Source organism: Oncorhynchus masou, chromosome 23 (assembly GCF_036934945.1).
Source record: "Oncorhynchus masou masou isolate Uvic2021 chromosome 23, UVic_Omas_1.1, whole genome shotgun sequence".
Lineage (NCBI taxonomy): Eukaryota > Metazoa > Chordata > Actinopteri > Salmoniformes > Salmonidae > Oncorhynchus > Oncorhynchus masou.
In genome coordinates, this window is record NC_088234.1 from 23,231,525 (window position 1) to 23,247,282 (window position 15,758).

Below are 15,758 nucleotides of genomic sequence, written 5' to 3' on the forward strand. Positions count from 1 at the left end.
TGGTGGGTGTTGGACATACAGTAGCATACAGTAAACACTGTTTTCCCCCACCCCTTGATATGGAATGGCTGTTTGGGAATCAACATCAGTAAGTCCTCCTACTTCACTCCTCCACCCTCATCCATTAGTTTAACACAGTCTGTCCAATGCTCTGCCGGGCCTCCAGATTGGCAATGATGACGGATTAAGATTTAGGATTAGGAAGGACGCTGACTCTTTATTAACACCAATCCATGTAAAGTAATACCTCCGGTACTGTGACAATACATGAGATAAGGCAATAGTAGCCAGGGACACAAAGGAAACCTGCATTTGAATTTTAGAATTCTCCTCAGCTCATCCGATGCCTCAGTTCAGGGGGAAAAAATAAAACATACAGCACTTCTGCTTAGCATCCAAAGATTCCCTTTAATGTGCTGCCAAAGATCTTATGAAAAGGTACTCGTGGAATACCAGCAGCCTATGGGCTCGGAGTTGGTGAGGAATGCGTGTGCTGGGATGATATTGAGGGTTTATCTCTGCAGATACAGGGAGACCTCGGCAGTTTCCTGGTTTTCGAAGGTTCCGAGGGGGTGGCGACGAGGGAAAATGTAACGGATGAGACACTCGGAGCTCCTTTGGCCATGTGGGAGACGGAGATACAGGACATTGAGCTGGAGAAGGGTGAGAGCGGACTGGGATTCAGCATCTTGGACTACCAGGTGAGATTTCTGATTTGGAATTATGGGAATGATTATCATAGGAATGATACGCTTTTGTTGTGGGTCGTTCCTGTCTTCTTACTTTGGGAGGAAGTGGTCACGTGAGCTTTAGGGCCGTTGCCCACCTGGAAATGAAATTCAACAAATAGCATAAGTGACTAAATATACTGCAGTGCGCTGTTTTTTTTCCATGTAGATTGAAGCTCAGTTGCTTACTCTTATTTTTGTTAAAAGTAATAACTTGTGATTTACAGAACATTCAGAATAAACAAATCCTCCAAATAAAAGTGAATGATACATTTTCGTCCTTGTTGGTATAATGGATTATCTGTTGAGTGCATCCATTGACATCACTGACACAGATCTTGTCGTAGGACCCAATGGATCCTGCCAAGACGGTGATTGTGATTCGCTCTCTGGTGTCTGAAGGAGTGGCAGAACAGGATGGCAGGCTATTGCCAGGTGACCGGCTCATGTTCGTCAACAGCACCAACCTGGACAACGCCAGTCTGGAGGACGCTGTCCAGGCATTGAAGGGGGCTAACATCGGCATGGTCCACATTGGGGTGGCTAAACCACTACCTGTAAGGAAACACTATTGTGAGGTCTGTCCTATGGAGAGACTAGTGAGGTGTGTGTGTGTGTGTGCGTGTGTCCGTGTTTTATATGTACAGTGAGCTCCAGAAGTATTGGGACAGTGACCGTTCTTGTTTTGGCTATGTACTCCAGCACTTTGGATTTGAAATGATGCAATGACTACAAGGTTAAAGTGCAGACTGTCAGATTTAATTTTTGTGTATTTTCATCCATATCATGTGAACCGTTTAAAATTACATCACTTTTTGTACATAGTCCCTTCATTTTAGGGGACTGAAAGTCATTATTGCGTGCCAGGAATATGGGACCAAATACTAAACTTTTGTCTACTTTAATACACACAAGTGAATTAGTCCCAATACTTTTGGTCCCCTAAAATGGGGGGAACATGTACACAAAGTGCAGTAATTTCTAAACCGTTCACCTGATATTAATGAAAATACCCTCAAATGAAAGTTGACAGTCTGCACTTTAACTTCGTAGTCATTGTATCATTTCAAATCCAAAGTGCTGGAGAGCAGTCACAACAACAAAATATGTCACTGTCCCAATACTTTTGGAGCTCACTGTATATGCGCGTTTGTGTGTGTGTGTGTGGGTGCTCAGCATTTGTGTGCGTTTTCTCTCTGGTGTGTGGCCACCCAATAATGAGGGCTCATCTTACAGATGTCTTGAATTTTTCATGCTGAGACAGTAGAGTTAGGCTACATGCTAATGCTGACATACTCACCTCCAAGCTCCCTGGCAACAGCATAGGGCAGCACAAATATCTCTGCCTTTTGTGTCATATTGCTTTATTATTGCATTTTGAGCCACCTTGGAGTCCGTGTACATAAATGCATTGAGGCAGCTGTCAAAATAAGGGTTTTCCCACAAACATATTCACCACCTGAGGGATTGCTTGTCTAGTCTTTCTGTGAAAATTGGTTGCATTCTTTCAGCTTCAGAGTTATATTTCTCTATTGGGCTTGCCATTAGATTATGATGAGAACATACAGTAAGTTCTGGCTCTGTCAAGGTTGTTGCATGTCCAGTGGATTACATTGTTTTTGTGAATCCTCCGTGGAGTTATCGAGCTTTCCTGCAGCTCCTGGAATGTGTATTTTCTTTTGAGGGAGGGGGGGATGGCATTTTTGTTGTATTGCTTCTCAAAATTGAGTTTGACTGGTATAAGCCTCTAATAGCTTCTCCAATCTTTCCCTCTTTTCTCTATATCTCTCGCTCGCCGGGCATTGCGCTAGATACAATCAAGATTAAACGGCCCATTTAAAGCAATCTGTGGCAAACTCCAAGAAATTATCTCTTTTGAAGTCCTTTGGAAATCAAATAACCAAGTACAACTTGTCACCAAACTATTACAAAAGTAGAGACCAATCCATGGAGACCAAATCAAACCAATAAAACTCACACTCCTTTCGCTACTAACAACCTCAACTAAATTTTTTAACAACTCCAATCAAATTTGGCTTGGAATTTGTAGACAATGATTGGAATTTCCTATGTGTTTCTTTCTGAGAATTTCCGGATATTTTCCATTTACAGCCCTGTCTCCACAGCCATACAATGAAGAGGGCGGTCCGTTGTCATTCTCTAGAATCTGTTCTTTTATATTCAACGCTCTGCTGGTTAAAGAGAGCGAGGAGGAGCCAGCAGAGGGCCACCGTTTCTGGGCAGAGCCTGCATTGGTTAGTTGCCATTGGGGACAAGTCAAACGAATCAATGAAATTGAGGGACAAGGGGAAAAAAACAACCAATCAAAATTAGACACATGGTAACCATTGTGACTTCTAAAATGCGTACTTTAAAATATTCTATCAAGAGGATTGAATTTAATTTGTAACTCTAATCAAATTTGAGCAACAAAAAACAATGTATCCTTTTGAAATGGCTCTGATGGCACCCACACAGCTATCTGTGATTGGATAGCTCATCCATGGAATAGAGAGACATATTCCCCATCCAATTCACTACATTTGACATTCTTTAATGCAGATTGACTCCAATGAGGTAGACCTGACCGACGAGAGGGTGTTGGCGCATCGCTTCTCTGGCGAAGAGGATGACACCTTCCAGGCATCCATGATTGCCCTCCATGGCAGCACCTGCAGCGCTGACCTGTCCTACCAGATGATCTTGCAGTCCTCCACACCCAAGGTAGGCCAACAAACTTGCACTGTGGCTAGCTAAGTCAATTTTAAAGCCATTACAGTCAGCAATTTTAGAAAGCTTGTTTCAAAGCAAAAGCAGTATCGGTATGGTCATGACATTTGATTTGAATTTCATTGGAGCAATTGCAAGCTGCTGCCTTTTTCACTAAGAAAACTCCTCACATAATCAAAATAAGTTAGCACAGTACTTCTAATGTACTTCTATCTATAGTTGTTTACCTTCTTCAAACGGGCGGCTATATTGAAGTGATACAACGTTTATTTTGTTGTTAACCCCTTTGCATGTACTGTATGTTGCATGTTTTTGTTGTTGAGCTTTGTCTTGGAGTACTGGCCCCAGACTCCTTATGGATGAATGGTTGAGTGTTTTTTAGATTAGTATCTACCTCTATACTGCACTGCACCGTAACAAGATATGACTACCCTATTAGAATTAAATGGTCTGTTGCGTGCTTCAGTCCTGCTCTCAGCATTCCTGCTTGTTACAGTTCTCCCAAATAGTTTGCTCTCTCAGGGATTTCTTTTTCCAAGTTTTATATTGCCATCTCAGATGCTGAAGGAATTGCTAAAGAGATTCATTGCAGCACAGTCCGGGCCTCATGAAATATATCTAGGATGATAATAAAGAGATATTTGGTGCATCGCACACTCTAAAACAGGATCATCTGTAATTATCGCTATTCCCCATCTGTCACTGATGGCTTTTCAATGGCTCATTACGAGGAGTGCAGAACGGCGACCGAGGTAGACGAAATCCCCCCAGTTGGGTGATTGTGAAACTAACGAGGTGTAACCTCCATTTTGGCTCGTCTGGTTTGTTTTACCTACATAGCGGAGTGCTCATCTGGACTTGTTGACCGAACATCCCTTCGTGACGTTGTCCTGCCTCGCAGACGACACTGAACCCTTTTCCCCGGAGAAGAAGCCCGTCGCTTTCCCCCTGCCCAGGAATATTGGAAGTCACACCCTAATGATTGACAACAACACACTAGCTATCTCCGATCAGTACCTGGCGCATCAATTAACCCAATTGGAGCCGTCGGATCTGTCGAACTCGTGCAGTCCGTACACTGACCCCGAGCCCGGTTTGAATGATTTGGGGGAGCCAGTGCAGTCTCTTCGTTTTCCGGTGGAGCCCACCATGGCCGTTGCGGACATAGGGGAGATGGAATGCTTAATGAAGGTAAACTAGCCATCTAAAGAGCTGTGCCATCTGTCGGTTTGCCATCAAATGTCATTAAGTGTGCCTCATAATCAAACAATCATGTGTAAATTGGTCATCATGGACTTGAAATGCAAAAAGTTACGTTTAACAAATGTTGAAATGCAGTACGACTCTTCACAGGCCAATGTGAAATTAATTGGATTTATGAGAATAATGGCTAGTATGTTTTGTCTAACCAGTTTTAAACATTCAACTTTTTACTAGAATCGAATTTCTAGGTATTACATGCCGAAGGTAATGGCATAACAGGAGAAAAAAATAAGATAAATCCCTTCCTTACCTTGTATGTTTGATTCCCTGGCCTTTACTAATCGTTCCCACGTAACCTCCCTGGTAGATTAGATTAACTCTATTTTATTCTGTCACACTTATTTTATTTATATTTTGTACCAAAACTTCCTCCATAGAAAATATTTTATAATTTAAACTCAATGTCATTCTGTCACAATTATTTGTTTTTGGATTTTGTACCATTAGAAAATATAAAGAAATGTGATTAATGAATACTTTTTATTGAATTGTCATTCTCAAGGGGGATGAGCCATCTGTAAAGCAGTCCAAAGAGGAAGGGGACAAGATTAGAACCACTGGGAGTAATTTTGAAAGGACAATCACTGTTGTCAAGGGCAACTCCAGTCTCGGTTTGTATTAAGACTTTGGCAATATGCTGTATATTCCTATATTTCTTTTTCTAAATGTCAGCCCTGATGAGAAATTGCTGTGAAGAGAACAGCGTTCACTTTTTAATAAATCATTCCTCTTTACAACTCAAAATTTTATGTAAATAATGCAATATCTGTTGCATTATGGTCTTTCTGTCTGTTAAGGTTGTTTGATATTAACTATGATATTATCTATGTGGATCTCCAGCGCATCAACATTATTAACACATGATTAAAGATTGAACACATTACACATAAATGTGGGGGAATGTATTACGTATAGGTTCCAGGTCTTTGAGAATGTTGTCTATGTGTCTACCTGACAGGAATGACGGTGAGCGCCGTCAAGGAAGGCTTGGGGATGCACATCCGCAGCATCATCCACGGAGGCTCCATCAGCCGAGACGGCCGTCTGGGGGTGGGGGACCTCATCCTGGCCATCAACGGCGAGCCCACGGCCAACCTGACCAATACACAGGCCCGCGCCATGCTCCGGAGACACTCCCTCATCGGGCCAGACATGGGGTAAGGACCCAGGCTATGCACTACGTTCAGTGTTTTGGAACCTTGTCCTTGGAAACCTGTTATATATGGTTTCACTATAGGCCTTCGTTAAAATATCCCAACTACAGCATATACAGTTGAAGTCAGAAATTTACATACACTTAGGTTGGAGTCATTAAAACTCGTTTTTCAACCTCTCCACAAATTTCTTGTTAAAAAATCACAGTTTTGGCAAGTCGGTTAGAACTTCTACTTTGTGCATGACACAAGTAATTTTACCAACAATTGTTTACAGGCAGATTATTTCACTTATAGTTCACTGTATCACAATTCCAGTGGGTCAGAAGTTTGCATACACTAAGTTGACTGTGCCTTTAAACAGCTCGGAAAATTCCAGAAAATTATGTCATGGCTGTAGAAGCTTCTGATAGGCTAATTGACATCATTTGAGTCAATTGGAGGTGTACCTGTGAATGTATCTCAAGGCCTACCTTCAAACTCAGTGCCTCTTTGCTTGACATCATGGGGAAAAAATATAAAGAAATTAGCCAAGACCTCAGAAAAAATTATTGTAGACCTCCACAAGTCTGGTTCATCCTTGGGAGCAATTTCCAAACGCCTGAAGGTACCACGTTCATCTGTACAAACAATAGTATGCAAGTATAAACACCATGGGACCACACAGCCGTCATACCACTCAGGAAGGAGATGCGTTCTGGTGTGAAAAGTGCAAATCAATCCCAGAACAACTGCAAAGGACCTTGTGAAGATGCTGGAGGAAACGGGTACAAAAGTATCTATATCCACAGTAAAACTAGTCCTCTAGCGACATAACCTGAAAGGCCACTCAGCAAGGAAGAAGTCATAAAAAAGCCAGACTACAGTTTGCAACTGCACATGGGAACAAAGATTGTACTTTTTGGAGAAATGTCCTCTGGTCTGATGAAACAAAAATAGAACTGTTTGGCCATAATGACCATCGTTATGTTTGCAGGCAAAAGGGGGAAGCTTGCAGGCCGAACACCATCCCAACCGTGAAGCACAGGGGTGGCAGCATCATGTTGTGGGGGTGCTTTGCTGTAGGAGGGACTGGTGCACTTCACAAAATAGATGGCATCATGAGGAAGGAAAATGTATGTAGATTTATTGAAGCAACATCTCAAGACATCAGTCAGGAAGTTAAAGCTTGGTTGCAAATGGGTCTTCCAAATGGACAATGTCCCCAAGCATACTTCCAAAGTTGTTGCAAAATGGCTTAAGGACAACAAAGTCAAGGAATTGGAGTGGCCATCACAAAGCCAAATCCCATAGAACATTTGTGGGCAGATCTGAAAAAGTGTGTGCGAGCAAGGAGGCCTACAAACCTGACTCAGTTACACCAGCTCTGTCAGGAGGAATGGGCCATAAATTCACCCAACTTATTGTGGGAAGCTTGTAGAAGTCTACCCAAAATGTTTGTCCCAAGTTAAACAATTTAAAGGTAATGCTACCAAAATAATAATTGGGTGTATGTAAACTTCTGACCCACTGGGAATGTGATGAAATAAATAAAAGCTGAAATAAATCTTTCTCTACTATTATTCTGTCATTTCACAATTCTTAAAATAAAGTGGTGATCCTAACTGACCAAAGACATGGATTTTTTACTAGGATTAAATGTCAGGATTTGTGAAAAACTGAATTTACATTTATTTGGCTCAGGTGTATGTAAACTTACGACTTCAACTGTACATACATAGCAGATTTCACCTCAAATATATTATCCCTAGATTCCCTACACATGTACACACACTTTTTTTACGTTACAATGTAAAAGTCAGAGGATTTTTACATAGACACACTATTATACAATCAGATAAATTGTGCCTGACATCACACTAAATGCCTCTTGATCAAATGTGGAATTACATTTTTTTGTTATGTAAATTATTTGGTGGCTTTTTCTACAGCCTATGTGTACAATTATGATCAAGTCAAGCATTGAGTTAAGCTTCGTAGTGTTTTGCATTTGAGTAAATTGTGCCAAATGATCCCATTAATGTAATTTGTTCTGCACCTCTCGTATAAATATTATCTTCTCCTAGTACATCTCCCACACAACAGCTAACCAAAGCCATTCAAATACACATTTAATTGAACTGAATTGAGATGCATACCTCAGGAACAACACCTGACAATGAATGTGTAGTAAACATTATAATGCAGTAGAGTCGTTGAGGAGCTCAGTTTAATTTTAACAATGCACTTATTGTCGTAGGAAAGGTCATTGTAATCCAGTGTCATTGTAATCCAGTGTTGTGAGTCATAGACCACCTTAATATCACTAAAAGTTGTGCCATGCAAAGCATGATTGAATGTTCATATGTAGGATCTTAATTTGAGCCAGTTTGCTACAGCAGGGAAATACTCCTGCAGCTCCAGGAAATGTGAATTATTATGTGGATTGTAATTAATGGACATTTTTGCAGGGGTTGATACATTTCTCGTGAGGGAAAATCAACTCTGAAATTTCAAAGTTGAAATTGCAAACTTCAGAAACCCTTTTAAACCTCAAGTAAACTACAAGTTTGACATGTTCTGCCTTGCAGAAAAGTCCTCCTGCAACAGGGTGATCAAATTAAGATCCTACATCTGTATACAGTACCAGTAAAAAGTCATTCAAGGGGTTTTCTTTATTTTTTACTGTTTTATACATTGTAGCCTAATAGTGAAGACATCAAAACTATGAAATAACACATGGAATCATGTAGTAACCAAAAAAGTGTTAAACAAATCAATATTCACTACTGTTCAAAAGTTTGGGGTCACTAAGAAATGTTCTTGTTTTTGAAAGAAAAGCTCATTTTTGTCTGTTTAAAATAACATAAAATTGATCAGAAAATCAGAAATCCAGTGTAGACATTGTTAATGTAATCTACATAGGCGTACAGAGGCCCATTAATCAGCAACCATCACTCCTGTGTTCCAATGGCATGTTAGCTAATCCAAGTTTATCATTTTAAAAGGCTAATTGATCATTAGAAAACCCTTTTGCAATTATGTTAGCACAGCTGAAAAACGTTTGTGCTTGTTAAAGAAGCAATACAACTGGCCTTCTTTAGACTAGTTGAGTGTCTGGAGAATCATTGTTTGATTACAGGCTCAAAATGGCCAGAAACAAAGACATTTCTTCTGAAACTCGTCAGACTATTCTTGTTCTGAGAAATGAAGGCTATTCCATGCGAGAAATTTCCAAGAAACAGAAGATCTCGTACAATTCTGTGTACTACTTCCTTCACAGAACAGTGCAAACTGGCTCTAACCAGAATAGAAAGAGGGGTGGGAGGACCCGGTGCACAACTGAGCAAGAGGACAAGTACATTGAAGTGTCTAGTTTGAGAAACAGACGCATCACAAGTCCTCAACTGGCAGCTTCATTAAATAGTACTCACAAAACACCAGTTTCAACGTCAACAGTGAAGGGGCGACTCTGAGATGCTGGCCTTCTAGGCAGAGTTGCAAATTAAAAGCCATATCTCAGACTGGCCAATAAAAAGAAATATTAAGATGGGCAAAATAACACACACACTGGACAGATGAACTCTACCTAGAAGGCCAGCATCCCGGAGTCGCCTCTTCACTGTCGACGTTGAGACTGGTGTCTCAGCATATGTGAGAACTCCTTCAAGACTGTTGGAAAAGCATTCCAGGTGAAGCTGGTTGAGAGAATGCCTAGAGTGTGCAAAGCTGTCATCAAGGCAAAGAGTGGCTACTTTGAAGAATCTAAAATTTGAAATATATTTTGATTTGTTTAAAACTTTTTTGGTTACTACATGATTCTATATATGTTATTGCATAGTTGTGATGTCTTTACTATTATTCTACAATGTAGAAAATCGTAAAAATACAGAAAAAACATAAGTATGTGAATAAGTAGGTGTGTCCAAACTTTGGTCTGGTACTGTACATTTAATATTTCTGACGAACACCAATTGAATTCTGTAGGCTACATTAAGGTAGGATTTTCAGTACTAAAGAAAGGCTTTTGGACTACAGCGTCTGGACTGTACTAGCATAGATGCTCAATGGTGAAATTTGAACAACTCGCTAATGCCCTTCACTTTCCTAAGTTGTATTTTCTCCATGTATTCGAGGGAATCTACATTAAAGTGTGGGGCACCATTATTTTCAGTATCTCAAGTCCTGCTTGCTCTACTCTAAACTTCTCAGTACAGTATGTTAGCCCATAAAATCCTCTTCACCTTCTAGATCTGCTTGTGCACCAGAGGACGATCTGTGCCCCTTTTATGTGTGAGTATTGCTAACTCTCACGCTGACGGGTGTGCAACCATAATTTGCCATTTTAATTTGTTTCCTCACTGTCCACTCTACCTCACCATTCTCATATGGGCCTCATCGCCTGTCCATGGTTGGAAGTTTTATCCAGATCTAGAAGTTAAAACACATGCAGTATATCAACCATACTGTATATCTACTTGCACAAACCTTATCTCAGCCATATATCTACCATACACAGATCTTAAATCAACCATATATATATATATATATATATAGCTACCATACGTAAATCTTATATCAACCATATATCTTCTATACACAAACCTTAAATCAACCATACAGTATATCTACCATACACAAACCTTAGTCTGACCAGTTAAATTTGAAAAAGGGTCAAACTATTCAAATTCACTGTTACTTCTTACTCATTAATAATAGAAAATATTGTAAAATGATGTTGAAATCTGTGGCCATTAAAATTCTTCAGATCAGATAATCTTATTTGCGACATACAGCAAAGTGACTGAAGCTAATCACCGCTTTGCAGATAAAAAAATAAATAAAAATACATACATTTTTATATTGTCAAAAACCAACACAGATATATCTCCAAACCATTTTCTTTGGTGTGGCAGCTAAGCTTCTATTGGTGTCCATGCGCACAGATAGTCAAGTTAACGCAGGCCTAATACACAGTCAACGTATCTGGATAAATCTCTCACTGGACTGGACTGCACCACTAACCATTAAAATGTCACCCTTAACAATCCATTGACACTCTTTTCTGGGACTCTGGGGCTTGCAGGTCCATTTGTGTGGCGATAACGATTCATTTGGCACTTTTTTAACTTTTGCTCTATCACACACTAATCCTCTTGTTCCTTCCATCTGTTTTTGGACTGCTGTTTGAATGAACAGGGATTCAAGTACCTCAGTGTCTGCATGTCCTAATGTTGAAGTACGAATTAAGCCGTCGTTGTTAGATCTGTCATCTTCACTCAAATGTGGAAGTGTGTGTGCTTTAGAATCAACTAATCACGATGAATTACTTGAAACTGGGCCTACCAAAGCAGATATATGCTCTTTGCTGCTTCCCTTTTGTTAAATTCTTAATATTTTGGAAAGTTGTTCCTCTATTCCAGTAAATTTGGTGTTCCGATTTGATGTTCCCTTCAAACCTCCATGACATATTTTGGAAAGAATTCTGCCACTCAATTCGAGCCAACTTTATTGGCCCGGACAATTATGAACGACGGAAACATCTGTTTTGGATAGTTATGCGGGGACGTCTGCTACATTATTCATTGACGGCTCACCTTGGGCTCATGATCGGCAGAATGCATTGCCAGAGAAATGTAGAGTTAATTCCTTCCCCTCCTGCAATCTTGTGCCGCACAGTTAATTTGGACGGGGAGAAAAACAGGTGCGCTCCTGCATGTAGATTAGACGTCTATGAATAAATAAAAGTCCTTTTGTAAAAGTGCCCTTTCTGTCATACCAGGTGGCGTATGAATGCAGGCACTTCCACACTAATGCTTTGTTAAACGTTCATGTCATTCCTAATGATGAATATTGACATGCTTGCACACAAGGTTGAACTCTCGTGTCATATGTTTATGGCTAGGTTATATATTTGGGGGTATTTGCGGTGATGATGACAAATCTTGGTCAGGTTGTTATCAGGAGTGTGCCGAGGCTCATTGGTGTGTCTGTGTGTGCGTGTGTTATCAGCATCACCTATGTTCCCATGGAGTATCTGGAGGAGTACAAGGCCAGCCTGGAGCAGCCTAAAGATGACATCTTCTCTGATGCTCCTCAGGCCCCAAAGTAAGCTCAAGCGTTATACAACTTTATAGAAGTAATACATTATAGAAAGGTATTTTCATGACAATGCCCTCACTAAACTTATGCTTTTGATTTCAAGCATAGACTAACTTTCGCAATATTATTTTGTTGTACTCCTGACAGTACTAAAACAAGTCGATTACTGTCAGACCAGCTATGGTTTACAAAGGCGGCTGTTTTCTGTTTGTCTCTTTGCAGAAGAGAAATCCCAGAACTCCCAGAGAGGGAGGAAGGAGAGGGAGAGGAGAGCGAGCTACAGAGTGCCACCTTCAGTAACTGGAACCAGCCCAGGAAGTGAGTAGGAAGTTTGACTTTGGCTTGGTCCAGAACATAGCGTTGGATAGAGGGTGACCTTTCCTCAAAGCCTGTTTTAGCATGGGCAGCGCCATTGAAGGCTTTCACTATTTTAAAGTAGTCAACTGGATGTGACTTCCTAAGAGCTCATTTTAATTTTAAGCATTTATCATGGCAAAGATAGGGGACATACCCTCTTTCTATCTCTAATGTTAAGGAAACAAAATCTGATTAGGTAAATAAGCAATAAGCACAGATTTGGATGTCAAGCCAAGGTTCATGGCATTAGTTATACCACTTTGGAACTGGGCTAGACCCTGCACACATATTACCCACTGTCGGTGTTCTGCTTTGTGATTGTAATATTGTTCAAAACCGGTGTCCTCACCTCCTGTCCTCGAGAGGTGCTCTGCGCTGTCTGCTGATTCTAATCAGTGACTGATTTAGGCGAGGGAACACAAGTGTGTGTGACACTCTCCGTCCAATCAATGACAATCAAGAGGAAATCAGCAAACACTGTGGCCCTCCAGGATTATTAATAGCTGTGGCTAATTCAATGGGCTGCAACATTTAGAATGTCACAAATAGAAATGGAGCCACCTGACACAGTTCCCTAATCTAAAAGACAGAGAATCATATCAGGTCTACCTAATTTACCGACACAACACAATGCCCCGTTTATTTTATGCAACAGATAATCATTTACAATCTAAATTGTTGAACCTTCTGTAACGTTGCTCTCTCCGGAATTTGTATTTAATAGGTTCTTACACAAGCCATTTCCTTCCTTCAATGTCACATCTTATTTTTACTTTGTGTACAAATAAATCAAATTAGAACCCCAGAACAGGAGTTGGCCAGCTGTGTCCCAAGAAGTGGTACAATAAAGAACCCCCTTTTAAAAATATATTTTCTAATGCTTGTCATCTCTCAGGGTGGAGCTCAAAAAAGAAGCTGGCAAGTCCCTTGGCATCAGCATCGTGGGGGGCAGAGGGATGGGCAGTCGCCTCAGCAACGGCGAGGTGATGCGGGGCATCTTCATCAAACACATCCTGGAGGACAGCCCCGCCGGCCGCGACGGAACCCTGAAGACAGGAGACAGGGTTGTTGAGGTACACCCATCAGTATTAGGACTCCCGAGTGGCGCAGCAGTCTAAGGAACTGCATCTCAGTGCATGAGGCATCACTACAGTCCCTGGTTCGATTCCAGGCTGTATCACTTCTGTCTGTAAAAATGTTTATTGTATTTCACAGTAGAATGTATTTACTTTGACATGGCAAAATGGTTATTGCACAGTAAAAAACTATGAATTACTTGTTTGTTTCTTTGGAATGTATCAGGTGGATGGCGTGGACTTGAGAGATGCCAGTCACGAGCAGGCTGTGGAGGCCATCCGCAGGGCAGGAAACCCTGTCGTGTTCCTCGTGCAGAGTATCGTCCACAGGCCCAGGGTGAGCCTTCTAGCTCTCTGTGTTGGCACGCTAGCTCTCTGTGTTGGCACGCACGCTAGCTCTCTGTGTTGGCACGCTAGCTCTGTGTGTTGGCGCGCTAGCTCTCTGTGTTGGCACGCTAGCTCCCTGTGTGGGCACGCTAGCTAAGTGGCTAATGTCATTTCAACAACAATACTTTATTTCCTCATCTCAAACCATTAATTATCCCATTTAATACAACATTAACTTCAAAAAGCGACTTAACCATCCTGTATCCAACAAAGACTACAGTAGCTATCTATATCTCATTATTCAGTTCGTTGATAGACTCCTTGTCACGATTCATTTCACTAAAAGTTCAACGGAAACTTCAAAACATTTGGCTGACTGTATGTTTTCTGCATCATCTTCATTGGTTTGAAAGCGCCATTAGGCTCCAAAAGCATGACAAACTAATATCCTACTGAAATTGCAACCAGCTTTGCAATAGCCAACATATCTTGATGTCCGACTTACAATCATTCATTTTCATGCATGGTTGAAGCTTTCCAGACATTTTCTGTAACCTTCAACTAACCAGTCCAGCATGCACCTCTTCCTCAGCCCGAGTCCCACTGTAGCCCTGCTTCGTCACCAGTCATAGAGAAATACAGCACCGCTTTAAAATGTGTGCCTTATCACATGTGCCAGGTAATCTCTTGCTCTGTCTCGCTCTCTCTGTTTATTTGTATTACTTTCTTCCTCTCTCTATCTCTCTCTATGCCCGTCAGTAGAGTCTATGTTGCTTTATCTCTCCATCCAGACGTTTTCAGACTCTCTAATAGGCTACTGTATGTGCATGCAACAGATATGTGCAAAAAGAGACCCAAATAAAAATTGGAATCTGAGTGCATCCAGGGGGGAAAAAAGAGATCAAACGTTATATGCTACAAAGGTTAACTGCTACGGGCAGGTATGTATTGCTCTTGCTCTTTTAAATGGTGCCACTGGGACCCACCTACAGATCGTAATGATGCTTCCTAGCAGTTCCCCTTTAAGGCCTTCTACTCTTCTGTGTCAGTAGTGAATAATCCAAAAGCAGCCTTGAGGATTCTCTAAAACATTTATTGTTTGGTTCTAAGAAAGAGCACCACTTTGATTTTCTTGAAGTAAAAAAATGGGTCTCCTCGAGGACATTCATTACCAGTCACTCATTTTTGAATAATTTGACTCCAGAGGTGTTTTTCCTTTTGAACATGTTCTTGTTTATTCCCTTGTTTCCTGGACACCTGGTAACATTTTTGTCAGGGCTCTGCCTCCACACTTCATTTCCTTCAACTTCTGTATCCTTGACTTGCTGTTGATCCCCCGTGTTGCTTTTAGAAGGCGCCCCTACCCTTTCTTCTGCGGCTAAACACCCACCCCGGATCCAACCCACGACCCACTAATCAAACCTCTGCCGGCTTATTATCTCCTGCCTCTCCGCTTCAGGTTAGAGTGTGTGTGTGTGTGTGTGTGTGTGTGTGTGTGTGTGTGTGTGTGTGTGTGTGTGTGTGTGTGTGTGTGTGTGTGTGTGTGTGTGTGTGTGTGTGTGTGTGTGTGTGTGCGACCCAGTGTCCAATCTTCCTTCATGTAGACTGCTTTCTTTTGCTGCTCAATGTTTGCTTTTTGTGGCGGGTTCAATCCTACAGTGTATAATGTACTCTTTGTATAGAATATTATCTCTTTGGCCCAGTTTCCCAGACCCAGATTAATTCTACTAATGAACTCAAGAGCATGCTCAGTGGAGAATCTCCATTGAACGTGCATTTGAGTCCAGGAATAGATTGTGTCTATCTGGGATACCAGCTCATAACGTTTTGTGAACTGAGGAAGAGTCAAGGAACAGGAAAAACTAAAATGGCACAATAGCTCATATGTCACGGACCCCAAACCACAAGGTTCACTGCATGCTGCTGTGGTGGTTTCTAGTTGGCAGGCAGAATATATTAAATCAGCTCCTGGGTGAGAGGTGGTCAGGCCTGGGTGGAATATTGATAACGGGCTGCCTACCTCACTGAACACATCATCATTT

At 41.2% G+C, this 15,758-nt stretch overlaps 1 protein-coding gene across 5 annotated transcripts in view; it reads left to right on the plus strand.

Moving 5' to 3' along the window:
* LOC135510602 (multiple PDZ domain protein-like) overlaps positions 1-15,758 on the plus strand; it is a 69,812-nt gene that overhangs the window by 30,105 nt on the left and 23,949 nt on the right. For 4 of the 5 annotated variants that reach the window (XM_064931642.1, XM_064931644.1, XM_064931646.1 and 1 more), the window contains exons 17-27: positions 525-701; positions 1,076-1,285; positions 3,291-3,452; positions 4,299-4,649; positions 5,224-5,332; positions 5,680-5,878; positions 10,106-10,147; positions 11,867-11,962; positions 12,179-12,274; positions 13,209-13,386; positions 13,616-13,726. In XM_064931642.1, the coding sequence (XP_064787714.1) occupies positions 525-701; positions 1,076-1,285; positions 3,291-3,452; positions 4,299-4,649; positions 5,224-5,332; positions 5,680-5,878; positions 10,106-10,147; positions 11,867-11,962; positions 12,179-12,274; positions 13,209-13,386; positions 13,616-13,726 (1,731 nt within the window). The remainder of the gene's footprint in view (positions 1-524; positions 702-1,075; positions 1,286-3,290; positions 3,453-4,298; positions 4,650-5,223; positions 5,333-5,679; positions 5,879-10,105; positions 10,148-11,866; positions 11,963-12,178; positions 12,275-13,208; positions 13,387-13,615; positions 13,727-15,758) is intronic. The other variant, XM_064931645.1, reaches the window with a different exon arrangement.